Source organism: Parambassis ranga, chromosome 7 (assembly GCF_900634625.1).
Source record: "Parambassis ranga chromosome 7, fParRan2.1, whole genome shotgun sequence".
Taxonomy (NCBI): Eukaryota; Metazoa; Chordata; class Actinopteri; family Ambassidae; genus Parambassis; species Parambassis ranga.
In genome coordinates, this window is record NC_041028.1 from 6,941,285 (window position 1) to 6,953,993 (window position 12,709).

Sequence of the window (12,709 nt, forward strand, 5' to 3'; positions counted from 1 at the left end):
ATATATATATATATATATATATTGGATATATATATATATATATACAGTATATAAAATATCTTTGTTATATGGGAGGTGCTCCTATGAAGTGTGCTGGTGCACAGCTTTAAAACTGAAGCTCTAAAGAGCCACTTTTCAGCTTTTGAATTTTTTTTTGGTAACGTGTTCATACAAGGATTCAGCATGAACAAAGAACCCATAATACATGCAAACACAGGGAAAGTCTGACACACACTCAGTTACACACACTCAGGCTTTAATTGGCCGATTTTAATTACCCTAAACAGGATCTTTGTTTAACATAGGCGTCAAATTGATTAGATACGGTCTGCGTTTTTGTGTGTCTGCGTGTGTGTGCGTATGTCTGTAAAAGACTTCCTGTCCCGCCTCTGCCTTGGCCTCGGTGGTCCCAGCTGGTGTGAGGAGGGGGGGGGGGTGTAGTGGCAGTGGTGGTGAGGGAATTAGGGATGCAAATATCCCTGTCAGGCCTGGCAGCTCCCCAGGGGTGCAGATGAATTACACTGATCTGGTTTTAACTGAGTGTGTGTGTGGGAAGAAGCCTTTGTGTGTATGTGGGTATCTGTCTGGACTGTGCTTCCACCTGCCTACTCTGGATACACTCGCGAAAGCACTCCACCTCTGAAGGGGCTATAGAACCAGCTGAGGCACCTTTCATAATGGCCCACTCAGACTCTTGAGATGAGAGTCAGCAACTCTGAGAGTGTTACAGTAAGTGCACGCATGTATTGCATGTGTAGGATAACCTCTGCATCCTAATGTGAGTCTGCACAGACAAAACAGAGGAAGGCAGGCCAGTGTTTTATTTTGGACGTCATGTCTGACTGCACCACGACAAGAATACAGATGGCACAATGGGTACAAAAAGACTGTCTTGTTCTGTGGCATGTGTGGTCAGGACAACAAGCCCATAAAAATGACTTGCTGTCCTTTGAATTGGCAGCAGCGTGTTTTACTGAAGACAGTAAAGCCAGAGGGTTTTAGACATTGGATGGGTTTGTTAGGGACTATTTTCAGCTGCGGACTAATATTCATTTCGTCTGCATGGTATGCTGTAGGACTGACTCTGAAAATAAATGACAATTCCTGACTCCCAGTGCAACAATGTGACTCATTTGTGTGTTTTTAATAGCTTTACGACAACAATGGAGGACCTTAGATGGTATGAGCTGTTTACGTCCATAGTATTTGTGGTTTTGGTCTTCTGCTGACATGTTTTGACAATAAAAAAGTGATATTAATAGTTTTATCCTTAAAAAGATGAGGGAGTGGTACAAGTGCTGCACATTATTGATGTGTGATGGCTAGCACAGCAAAAAAAAAGTAGGAGAGAGAAACTGTCCACTTGGTTTCCTCTCTTGGGTCACTTTACTCTCTTCCCCATTAGAAACAAACTCCCCTAAGATACACTAATGGCTCTGTCCTTGCAGGAGTAGTCTGCCATTTTGTGTGTATGTGTGCAATAACTTCCTGTATGTCTTTACTAGTGAGACATTCAGTTCTGCGGAATATGAATGAAGGTTTGAGTAATGGCTCCTGTTTCTATTCTTTCCTTCCTTCCCTCCGGAGTTCATCTGTCCCTGTCCTGTCCACATATGTGCACATATGTTAGTGTCACTATAACCCTCCTCAGGCTACAGCACTCTTATCGTATGATTGATGGGTGAGGTTGAGCATCAACCGTATACTGCAATGTAAAAATACATGTACCTTCAGTGATGTGCTTTTAAAATAGTCATAAGCCAAAGCGTCTGTTTCCCTGCTGCAATGACAATCATTACAGCATTCCGGACATACAAGAATCACAAAAACAGGATGCCAGTAAAAGCTTGGTGGTTTTTGTTATTGTTAAGTAGAAAGAATCAAGTCAAAACATGAAAATGAGACACAAAGGTAGACACTGTGAAGGTGGGATATACAGTATACACCTGCAACAGTAGTTACTGCTTGTGTATTTTGTGTGATATATTCATTTATACTTATGTCCTCTCTCATTTCCCTCTGCTTTGACTCCCCTCAGCCTAGCATCACAGCTCTCAGCTGACCTTAGACAGTTTGCAAAACAGGAAGTATTACAACACACAGTCATTCCTGCACATCTGGACAGGGCGGACAAGCACACGCCAAAAGCACCCAAGTGTGCATCCATGCACAGGCACACACAATAATGTTGAAACAGGATATTAAAGCCCTCAAAGATAACATCTGATGTGTGACACGAATGTTTAATGAGCACATCTAAGCACGACACCGTAAATTGTTGGCTCAAATGCTATACATAATGCAACAGTCTTCCCATGACGGAACGATTAGTGCATCAGGAGGACAAGATATTGAGAGGTAGTGAGTGGTAGTTCAGACAGCTGACTGTGAAATCCATTTCAAATTAGAAATGCAGGAGTAGATTCCATAAGAGAGATGCTGACCAGCGATTTAACTTCAAATTGAAATGCCATACATTGCAAACTTTGTGTTTTAAGTATAAAAGTTTGGGCTCGAACTAAAATATGCCCTGTCAACTATAATTATTTAAGGTTCTAATATGAATGAAGAAACAAACTGAACTACAGTCTGCTAGCTGGCTCTGCGAATCCTGCTTTGCATCGGTGCTGGCTATTAGACAGAAAACATTATTATTCATATGGTTCACATGAAGTAATAAGGCAAGCTATTATATCCACACAGATAGTGTTTTGATGGTGATAAGTTTTGACACTAAAATTTAATTTTCAAACAACAAGAATATAGGTAAATCCATCCTACTCCCAACTCTTTAATCTGCAAGCAACATTTAACTGAGGGAGGGATGACCTTTAATACAGTCAGGTAGTTTCACTTACACACTTTAGCAATTGAGTGTATATTACAGTATTGATTGTATCAAGTATGGTAACTTCAAATTGTTCTTTTGTACATTTATTCCACTACACTAAATGCCTTAGAAACCTAGTTGGACACGTGAGGACAGATAGAGATTAAAACCAGGATTCTGTCCACAGAAACTAGTTAAAACCTTCAAACCTCAATCTCTTATCCTCTCAGTCCAGATCTCCTTACCACAAAAACCTGGTGCTCTAAATATTGGTCCAAACACACAAACACACTCTGTAAACACACTCATATCTCCTTACCCCTAAACCTATCTGCTTAAGTCACAGCGCTATCCGCTTAGAGGGGAAGATGAGGAAGCTGTAAGTGACTTGAGAGAAGTTTACTTTCCCAAAAAAGGTCAGCAAAGTACTGCTAAAAGAACATCTCACCTCCAGCCTTCCTGACTGGACTTCAAAACACAAAGCAGGATGTGTGTGTGTGTTTCTCTGTGCCGAGCAGCACCGGATAAGATTAAACATGTCAGTGGTGCGCTGACAATAAAGCAATGAAGGGAGGCACTAAAGCATACACACATGACATATATACACACATGGCATGCAGATGAGGTTGTTAAAAAATGAGAGAAAAATCAATGTGTGCATGTATGGCAGTGTCAAACTTTCAGCAGCATCTCATGGGCTGTGTGGCTTGAATCTAAAACAGTACAAATCTAAATACAGACTTTGTATACACATTCAAACAGCCACATATACTAAATAAACCCAGCAACAAGCCGAGGCAGACCATAATGTGTGGCAACGATTGGGTTTATTTTTGTTCAGGACAGTTGTTTCCTGTGGAACTGTATTTTACAATGTGCTGAAACCCAGCTGCAGCTATACAGTCTGCACTCTGTGCCTGCACTGTTAATGAGGTGCTGGGTGAGACAGAGGAAGTGATGACAGCAACTAAGTGTCTCCGCTAAAATGTAACAAAATGCACTCATTAAAGTACTTTGAAAGTTTTTAAACATTTGTTTGTCTTTTCACCAGTGTCCAGTGACCACCTGACTTCGATGCACTGGTACAATGTGATTAATGTGTCATTCTTATGAGTAAACACCAAAAAGGATGATTGTAATGGTGGATGACATCGCTGCAATTATTTCTGATTTAACTGATTCTGTCTATTTGCTAAAATCACCACACTGTTGGCAGACATCGCACCGCACCGGATGCCTACACTGGATTTTGCATGTGGTGGGCATATAGCCCTTCAACATCACCAATTTAGGCTTTACGGGCAGCCCAGCATCTGACCAACAGGTGCAAATTAGGCCCATTCTCCATAGAGGTAATCTAGACAGAGAACTGAGACTTGCTGGATGGATTATATCCCCCATTCAACCAAAAAGAGACTTGGGATCCCTCAGACGGTGTCATGGGAAGTTGTGTGAGACAGGTACCTCAGTATGCATTGCAAAATATGAAATATTTTGGATATATAATGACAGGTTTTCCTCAACTTATAGAACATCTGGGGCTGCATATGTTGTTTCGTAATCACAGCTGTGAAGCTGGGTTTTGACCAGAATGCATCAATTCAGTTTGCAAGCCTGTCATCTTTCACATGTGGTTTGTGACATTTAAGTGAGAAAATGTAATATCAAATTTCATCCATATTATGATTTAATAATCATGTCATGTCATAATATGTATGTGTGTGTGAAACTGTTTCTTTAAAGAAAGTAGAACATTTGGAGTTCTAAAACTGTAACAACAAGCACTTGACTCGACACCTTTCATGGAAAATACAAATAGAACAGAAACAGATGAGTGCCAAGTATTACTCATCACCGGGTGGCCTGCATTCCTGTCTTCTTTTCTCACACAAATGCAAATTAATGTAGTGAGAAATACATAGAGAGATTTGTAAGAAAATGCTGATCTAATGCACGGTACTCAAGGTATTAAGTTAAGGGTGTGTATAAGTGTAAAATCATCAATAAGCAACAGAGTTTAATACAAATGAAATAATTGTAACAGCAAATTAACTTGTTTTTAAGTGATAGGCACTGTGTGTGTGTGGGTGTGTTGTGCAAGAGATGATGAGAATAAAACACCAAGAGTACTAATATGATTTCAGAGGAAGATGGCAGGAAGCAGACAGCACTAATGCAGTGGCTCCTGCATTAAGTCCTTAGAGACTTACCACAAGGCATTGTAAACACACATGAACACAAACAAACACACACACACGCAAGGGAAAAATGCACAATCATACATGCATCCATATGTATGAATGCTGCTTTTATCTATGAATACTCCTGGTGACAAAATCCCTGTCACATTAAAAAGATGTCCTCTGTCTTCCTCCTGAAACACTTGTACCAGAAATATCCTCTCTGCTGCCTGACTGGTGACAGAACACTGCTACCCGTCAACTCACATCAGAGTTGAAAGAGAGGAAGAGGAACAGAGAGAGGGAGAGATTTGGTGGGATGTTTTATTCCTCACGTTCTTGGAGGGTTTGTGTTTATTTAGCTTGTCACCACCTCCTGACTGGAGGACGACTGCCCTGAATCCTTCAGTCAGCAAACCTCAGGGTGGAACCAGTCGCTTGGACCGCACCCGCATTACATTAGAGACTCAGCACTGCTATCACAATGGAGGAACAGAGTATGAAGAAATACTCCGTCAGAGCCAAGAGGATGAATACAGCGAAGTGTAGACAGGAGGGCTGAATATTGCACGCACTGGTTGTGCATGTGTCAGTGTGTGTGTGAGCTTATAGGCTGAAGAAGCTGCAGTGGTTTGACATGTTGTCCAGGAGCCCCCTCTTGAACAGGCTTGTATGTGTGTGTTGATTTCTCTATAGGCTCTATTGTTTCACAGACAGCTGAAGAGGATACAAAAGGAATCATCAACCACACATACATGCCCACAAACACAAGAAGACAACGTCAAGCTCAAGTACCAATCCTAATGGTAGGCAAGGCTTCATCAATGAGCATCCATGTGTCACTGAGTCACATTCAGTTCTCATCTGCTGAGTCTTTGTGGCCACTACATGTGACCATCAGCTTGGCCAAAACCAAAACCACACAGCATCTCCAATCTTCTAAGCTAAATCTATATTCTCTATCCAATCCTTCATAAAGTAAAACTCCCCCCAAATCTCTAACTAAACAGATGCCCTGTGAGCTTTAATCTTTAATTCATTTTAGTCTTTATGGCTGGCCTTTTGCAGGGTGATAGATCTGTGATTAGTGGAATGGGGGTTGAATCTTCTCATTATCTTTATGTACAGCTTAATCCGGATGCTTGGTTGGTGTCTTAGACTGGATTCTCTCTAAACTGTGCCTGCCCCATGCTGGGAAAGGCCACTGCTTTAGGGAGCTTACCCCCTCTCTCTCTCTTTCAAACACACACACACACACACCTCATTATAGATGTAGGATGGGACGGGGAGGTGTCATTAGTGGCAGACATCTGAGGTTCACTCCTTTAGATTACTCTGTATAGGCTTTATAGGGTGCCACCTCACTTTATAGGCAAAATTTTACAGAGTTCATCGTTTTCTGCTCCAACAATATGCACAACCTTGATGCTAATGCAGCTAAGATAACTATAATACATGCTACATTTAAGAGAATTACCTCAGCAAGTCCAGAGCTGCTGCCCATGGATGTAGATGGAAGTAATTCTTTAAATCCAATTAACATAAACCTCTTCATCGCTCAGTGGTTAAACATGCATGTCCGATTACAGACAAACAGACACTGATCTTAAAAGATGAACCTAACCTTAAAGTATCCAGTATTGTTACCTTTGGTATGTCATGGGTGGGTTGTGGGTTATACATTTTATATCAGTGGCACTCTTCATTATCTTTGCCTATAACCGCAGGCCAGTCTCAAAAGGACAGTGTCACAGTGCATGCTGCCGGACGTCACACAACATAACATGTACAAGACATGAGCACACATTTTACTCCCTGCAGCTGACATGCAGCCTCCATATCAATGGGGCATGGCCAAATTAAGGATGATTTATCATGATATAATACCGCCCAGTACTGGGATCCATTGCCAGTCATCCTGCTACAAAGAGGAAAAGGAGAAGGTGGGACTGTATGGTACGGTATATGGGAAGAGGAGGAGTGGATCACTGGGAATGATCTATTCAACATCCATAATCTATCTTCCTATGACAGAGCACACGAGCCAGAAACCAATTAGCTGAGCATCCCATCGGAAATGGAGAAGTAGATATGATAAAGGATGAGCCCACAGCTGCAAGCTACAGGGCAAGTTACAATTAACCTCTTCCTAACACACACACAAATTTACATGAGTGTACACACACACACACTATGATCCAACACACCTGCTGTTTCTGATGATGAACCTCAGGCAGGTTGTCGTAGACTTTAATGACCCAAAGCTATATTTTGGTCACTTGGGATGCCAGAAAGAAATTTAGGTCATTGGCTTTTACCGTTATTTTACTCCAGTGCCTCTTTCTCTCATTTATCTTACTCTATGAATGAAGTCCTGCCCTTTCCATTTTCTCCCATAAATTTCAATTTTTATATCCCCCTCCTTTTTTCAACTTTTCTCCTCCCTACCTGGCTGCCTGGCGGTAGGTATAGCCAACAACATCACAATAAGGTACAAAGGTACACACAGACACACACCACACAGATAAACACTACACACTAACACAGAGACAGGGCTGCTGAGGCAAGGTCATCCATGCTGTGATTTGGGGCTGTACTGCAGGATTCAGGCTAACAAAGAGAGAAAGAGGAAATGCAAAGAGAGCAGGAAGATAGAGAGAGGTTTGATGATAGGCAAAAAATGATTTCCTTGCATCAAGCCAGATATAACGACCTGCTTCACTATTCTCTCCTCATCTCACTCGCTCTCTGATGCTATCTGCTCCTGCTGAGATGGAGGGACAGAAAGAGAATGAGCAATAGAAAAACACACTCTCAGAGAGGGTGTATGAATGAATTATGGATGACAGGTTAAGATTAAAACCTTGCTTTGACCTTTTAGTCATAAACTCAGTCATCTTTCTCGGAATACACCCCCTGTGTCTAAAACAATGCATCCCAGTACATTTGTTTTTGTTGTCTATGTTGTCATATTGTTGGTGTGCACAGTGAACACTACCTGCCCATGCCACCACCCACTCAGATTCCCCTCTCTCCTCCCGCACGTTGCCCCCGGTTACAGTGGAGGAGGAGGTGGGGGTGGGTTGGGGTGGATACTGACCATCTGTCATCGGTCCAGAGATCAATGGAACCAGAGGGGAGGAGAAAGGGAGGGAGGGAGGGAGGAAAGGGGTGAGGGGGTGAGCGAGTGGTGCAAGGCTAAATATGTGGCCCACTGTGACCAGAGCCTGGCTCAATATGCACCCGTTTTATTTACCAACTGAAAACACACTCCCCACGAGTCGGCACTCACACGGCCTTTATTAACGAATGGCTGATTTTGGTGTGAGCCAGCAAAAATGCAGAAGAATGTAGTTTAGACTCTTAACTACTGCATATTGATGCTTATTGACAGAAATATGGTTTTAATTTTAGAATATTTGTCCTAATGTCATCAGTATTAGTGCCTTACAGGCAGAAAAAGAGAGAAATAGCAGCATCATCAGAAATTGTTTAGATGGCTTTAAATTGTAAACCTAGCTCACTGTGGCAATGGGTCAGACACTCCAGTGCTGGCAAATGAATCAACAACAAAACAATGTCAGCCATCAGGAAATGCTTACAGTAAAAGAGCACATATGTCATATATTCATCCATACATACATAAAAAAAATCAATCTTACACATCTGAACGAACCATGTGTGACTACAGGCAGATTTTCAATGTCAGAACAAGAGCTGTCAACATTGTATAGTAAAAACCACTTATAAACACACTGACATTATGGTCTGCTGCAATAGAGACTGAACTCATTTAAAATTCACTGTTGATGCTTGTGCTAGAGCCAGAGCTGGAGGGAAAGGTTTGGGTGTGGAGAGGAGAAACAGTATAAATGACTAACAAAGTAGAATCAAATTTGAGTAGAAAGCAGACTCACCCAACATTTGGCTGAAGAGTAGCTGTTCCAGGTCTCCCAGAACCGTCACCACTAATTCGGGGTCCACCTTGAGATAGCTCTTATCATTTTCTCCTTCTATCTCCTTCTTCTCTTTCTTTTCCTCTGTTGACAGAGCTCCAGATTTTCCCTTCTCACCTTGTTTCTTGCTATTAGTTCCAGCACTCCCAGCTCCATTAGAGTTAGCTTTAGTTGGGTGTTCAGCAGGGACTATGTCTGCACTCTGGCCTGCCTCAGAGGCCTTGCTGATGGGCTTGACCTCTGCATAAGGTCCCCGTGGTTTGCCAGGTGCAGGGATTCGACTTGGCTTGCCCATGTTAGAAGTCACAGGTGGGGAGGTGAAAGATTTGGACTTTGCCTGGAATAGAGACTGTTCTGACTTTGAAAGTGTCCGGGAGAGGGGTGCTCTTCCACCTCCAGGGTGACCTATCTTTGTCTGGCCTGGCTTGATGGTCCCAGTGCCAGACCGACCTGTATCATCATTCCACCGGGGAGATTGATACAGGTGCAGCTTCTTCTCAGCATCAGTGAGCACAGACAAGTTGCCAAGTGATCGCTGTTTGCGGAGCTTGGATGGATTGGGGATTGGAATAGGGATAGATCCAGAGGTGGGCCGGTAGACTTTGAGCTCTGACCCAGAGGGACGTGAAGGTCCCTGGGGCAGAGAAGAGGGCTTGGTTGCTGGTTTCCTAGAGGCCATTGCCTGGGCTGGAGTATCCTGGCAGGAGACAGCACCAGACCTGAGGTCCAGCTCTCTGGGCTTAGCTGTCATGCTAATGTTAGCCACATTAGCCTCCAGCATCCCTCCTGCAGAAAGCCAAGCAACAGCATCAGTGACACAGTCTGTAATACACACAAGCAGACTGAACGAAATGGAGGGAAAAGACAAAGAAAGGTGCAGAAACACAAAGACAGTCTGCCTTTCTCTCCCTCTCTACCCCGTGGGTCAAGAGCCAGACTCCCTGCAGTGTGAGACTGTGGGTTCACCCCTGATGACTGACTTAGCAGAGTGACAGCCTTACTCACTGATGATAATCCATAGATCTGCGGTTCTGTGTCCAGTGCCTAAATCCTCTCCCTCACAGCGTGTCCACGAGCCACACAGATAACAGTGCTGCCAGAATAAAATACAGCAGTGACCAGCCTCCTTCTGTGTCCCCCTCAGCTTCTCTCTCGCTCTGCACTCCCTCCTGTTCGCCAGGCAAGCAGCAGCCGACTGACAGAGGAAACAGTCGCAGCAGCAGCAGCAACATCCCCCTCCTCTTTCTCTCCTCCCTCTACCTCTCCCTCTCTCACTGGTTTGCTCACTCTACCCCCACTGGCTCATTCACCCTCCCCTCTCCTTCTTCCTCCCTTTTCCTTCCCTCCTTCGTTCTTGTTGTCTCTCATGCTCTCCTTCTTTCCTCCCACTGGCTGATTCACTGCACAATTCTCCCTCCTTCTCTCTCTCTCTCTTTCTGTCTCCAACACACACCGCAGATGCCGTGTTATGCTGCACACCATGTAGTGCCAACATAAGGGCTTGACGATAAATTACCAGCATCATGTATAAACTCAGCTCTCCCCTGTTCCTGTGTTGCAATAACAGTGTCTTTTTTTATCACATCCTTTTTTTGGAGGGTTTTCCTCTAAATCTGTCTTCCCTTTTATTCTCCCTATCACTTTCTGCCAGTTACTGCCTTTGTTCTTCTTTTGACAGGAAGGAACAAAAAAAAGATTGAAAAAGTAGAAGAAAGTATATTAAGCTTAGTTGCGTACGACCAGTGCAAATACTGTAAGACCCCCCTGTCTAAACGCAATCATTCATAATCACATTAGCTGCTCTATTCATCCATTCACATTCAAATGTTCTTATGTGTCCTAATCACCAGAGGCCCACCCATGATTAAGCTGATTCAAATTATCTGAAAAACAGCCGTGACTGTTGCAGGATCAGCTTTGGAGAGGAGAACAGGCATTTACCACTCCCTAGCAAACGACACAGGCCAGTCACCAAATACGCTTCAATCAGTAGCCAGCAGACCTCAAATGATCATCACATAACGGCCACCTGCCTCACATTACCTCGGCACTCATTTCCATCACTCTTTTCCACATGTCCTTCCTTCGTTCCAGTACGTCTTCCTCCCCACCCCCGTGTAGTTAACACAAACGCATGGGCAATTACAAGGTATAGATCCATCACATTCTCATTCCATCCTTCAGCACAACAATTATAGTTTAAAACAAGCACACGTGTGTGTATTTATGGGTGTGTGAATGAATGTTGCTGTCTATATTTTCATCTATCTGCCCTTGCATGAGCATGTATGGGTGTGTATGTGTATGTGTGTGTGTAGGGGGGTCTTTCTCTAAGAGTATGTCACATTGATGAGACAGGGGCAAGAGAAGCCAAAGCTACACTCCAGGGACTCGGGTAGCTCTGGCAAGTTCATCTACATCATTTAATCTCTTCTCCGGACAGCCAATCGCAATAAAAGTTTCTTCTTTGTTGTCAAAATCATTTTAGTTTTGTTTTTATGACAATCTAATCATTCTCATTTACAGGGTTAAATAAGAGAGATAGAGAAAACAAGCATGATGTCATCGGTTTTTACTTCCAGGTAGTCATAGAAATATAAAATAAAATCATCATCAGTCCATCATGACCCATTAACAATCAATACAACTGTTTGCAGGATAATTGGTTTTTAGGTATTAATGCGTCTGCATACTGGTCTTTTAGGTGCTGGACTGTTTATAGTCTGGGTGTATTACCATTAGTGTACTCCACTTTCTCTTGTATGCAACCAGCAGTGCCTGTGGCTATGATTTTATCATGCCTCAAACTGTTCTGAGTAGTATTCAAACAAGCAGGCAGCTTTCTGTTAGTATTTGCATAAATCGGTTGACACTAAACCAGTGTGAAAACAAGTAATGTCCTGTTTGCTCACATTCCACACTTAATATTGGAGACGTACTTTTAAAAACGCCTCATTTTTCAACTGTAACCAAACTGGCGCCAACTCTAAAAATGACAATGACGCACATTAAGGTGCAAACACAGCAGGCTTTCCTACCATCCATTCGGCCCTAAATGTGTAATACAGAAGCTCAGCGGGGACAAACACAAAGACATACATTGCCTGTTTTATTGTGTAAAGGCCAAAGCCATTAATTACAGGCAGCCGGCTTTAATAAAGGGCCAATGTTGAAGTGGTTATGCCACACTGAAGCCATTGCTGTGTGGTGACAGTTATGGGGGCTCTGGGGGCTGGTAGGAGAGGGGGTGAGGTAGGTAATTTAAGGCTAATAGGTGCTGTACGTCAACTCTTATACCTCCCCGATGAGGGATTAAGGTTAGTCAAAAGTGAGTGACCACATACAAGGCATGTCTGTGCGGTGCACAGATGTGTGCAGGGCAAAGACACGCGTCAGCGCTCTTGAAAGCACATATACACACAGGTAAAGTGTGTGTTGGCAGCACACAGCTACTTGTTTGTTCCAGTACTCGTCTCTCTGGCTCCACAGTCTAATCACTGTAATATACAGCTGATATAAACATACTGTGTATTCTCTCCCTCTTTTTTTTAACGCTCTGACGCTACACATGCGCACACACACTCACATCGCAAGCTGTCTCACTGACCTGAGCAAACTGGCCTGACATCAAAGAAGCTGGCAGTTTTCAGAGTGCGATGAGTGCCAGTTCTCAGTATTAGCCTACACTTTCAGCACATAGCAGACTCATACATTCAGTATGTCAAAGTGTGTGCGTATTTGTG

At 43.1% G+C, this 12,709-nt stretch overlaps 1 protein-coding gene across 5 annotated transcripts in view; it reads right to left on the bottom strand.

Moving 5' to 3' along the window:
• Nucleotides 1-12,709, bottom strand: part of nav1a (neuron navigator 1a) — a 69,596-nt gene that overhangs the window by 44,092 nt on the left and 12,795 nt on the right. For 3 of the 5 annotated variants that reach the window (XM_028408859.1, XM_028408860.1, XM_028408858.1), the window contains exon 5: nucleotides 8,928-9,752. The exons of 1 other annotated variant lie outside the window; for it this stretch is intronic. In XM_028408859.1, the coding sequence (XP_028264660.1) occupies nucleotides 8,928-9,752 (825 nt within the window). Of the gene's footprint in view, nucleotides 1-8,927; nucleotides 9,753-9,971; nucleotides 10,150-12,709 lie in introns of those variants that run through there. One more of the 5 variants, XM_028408862.1, reaches the window with a different exon arrangement.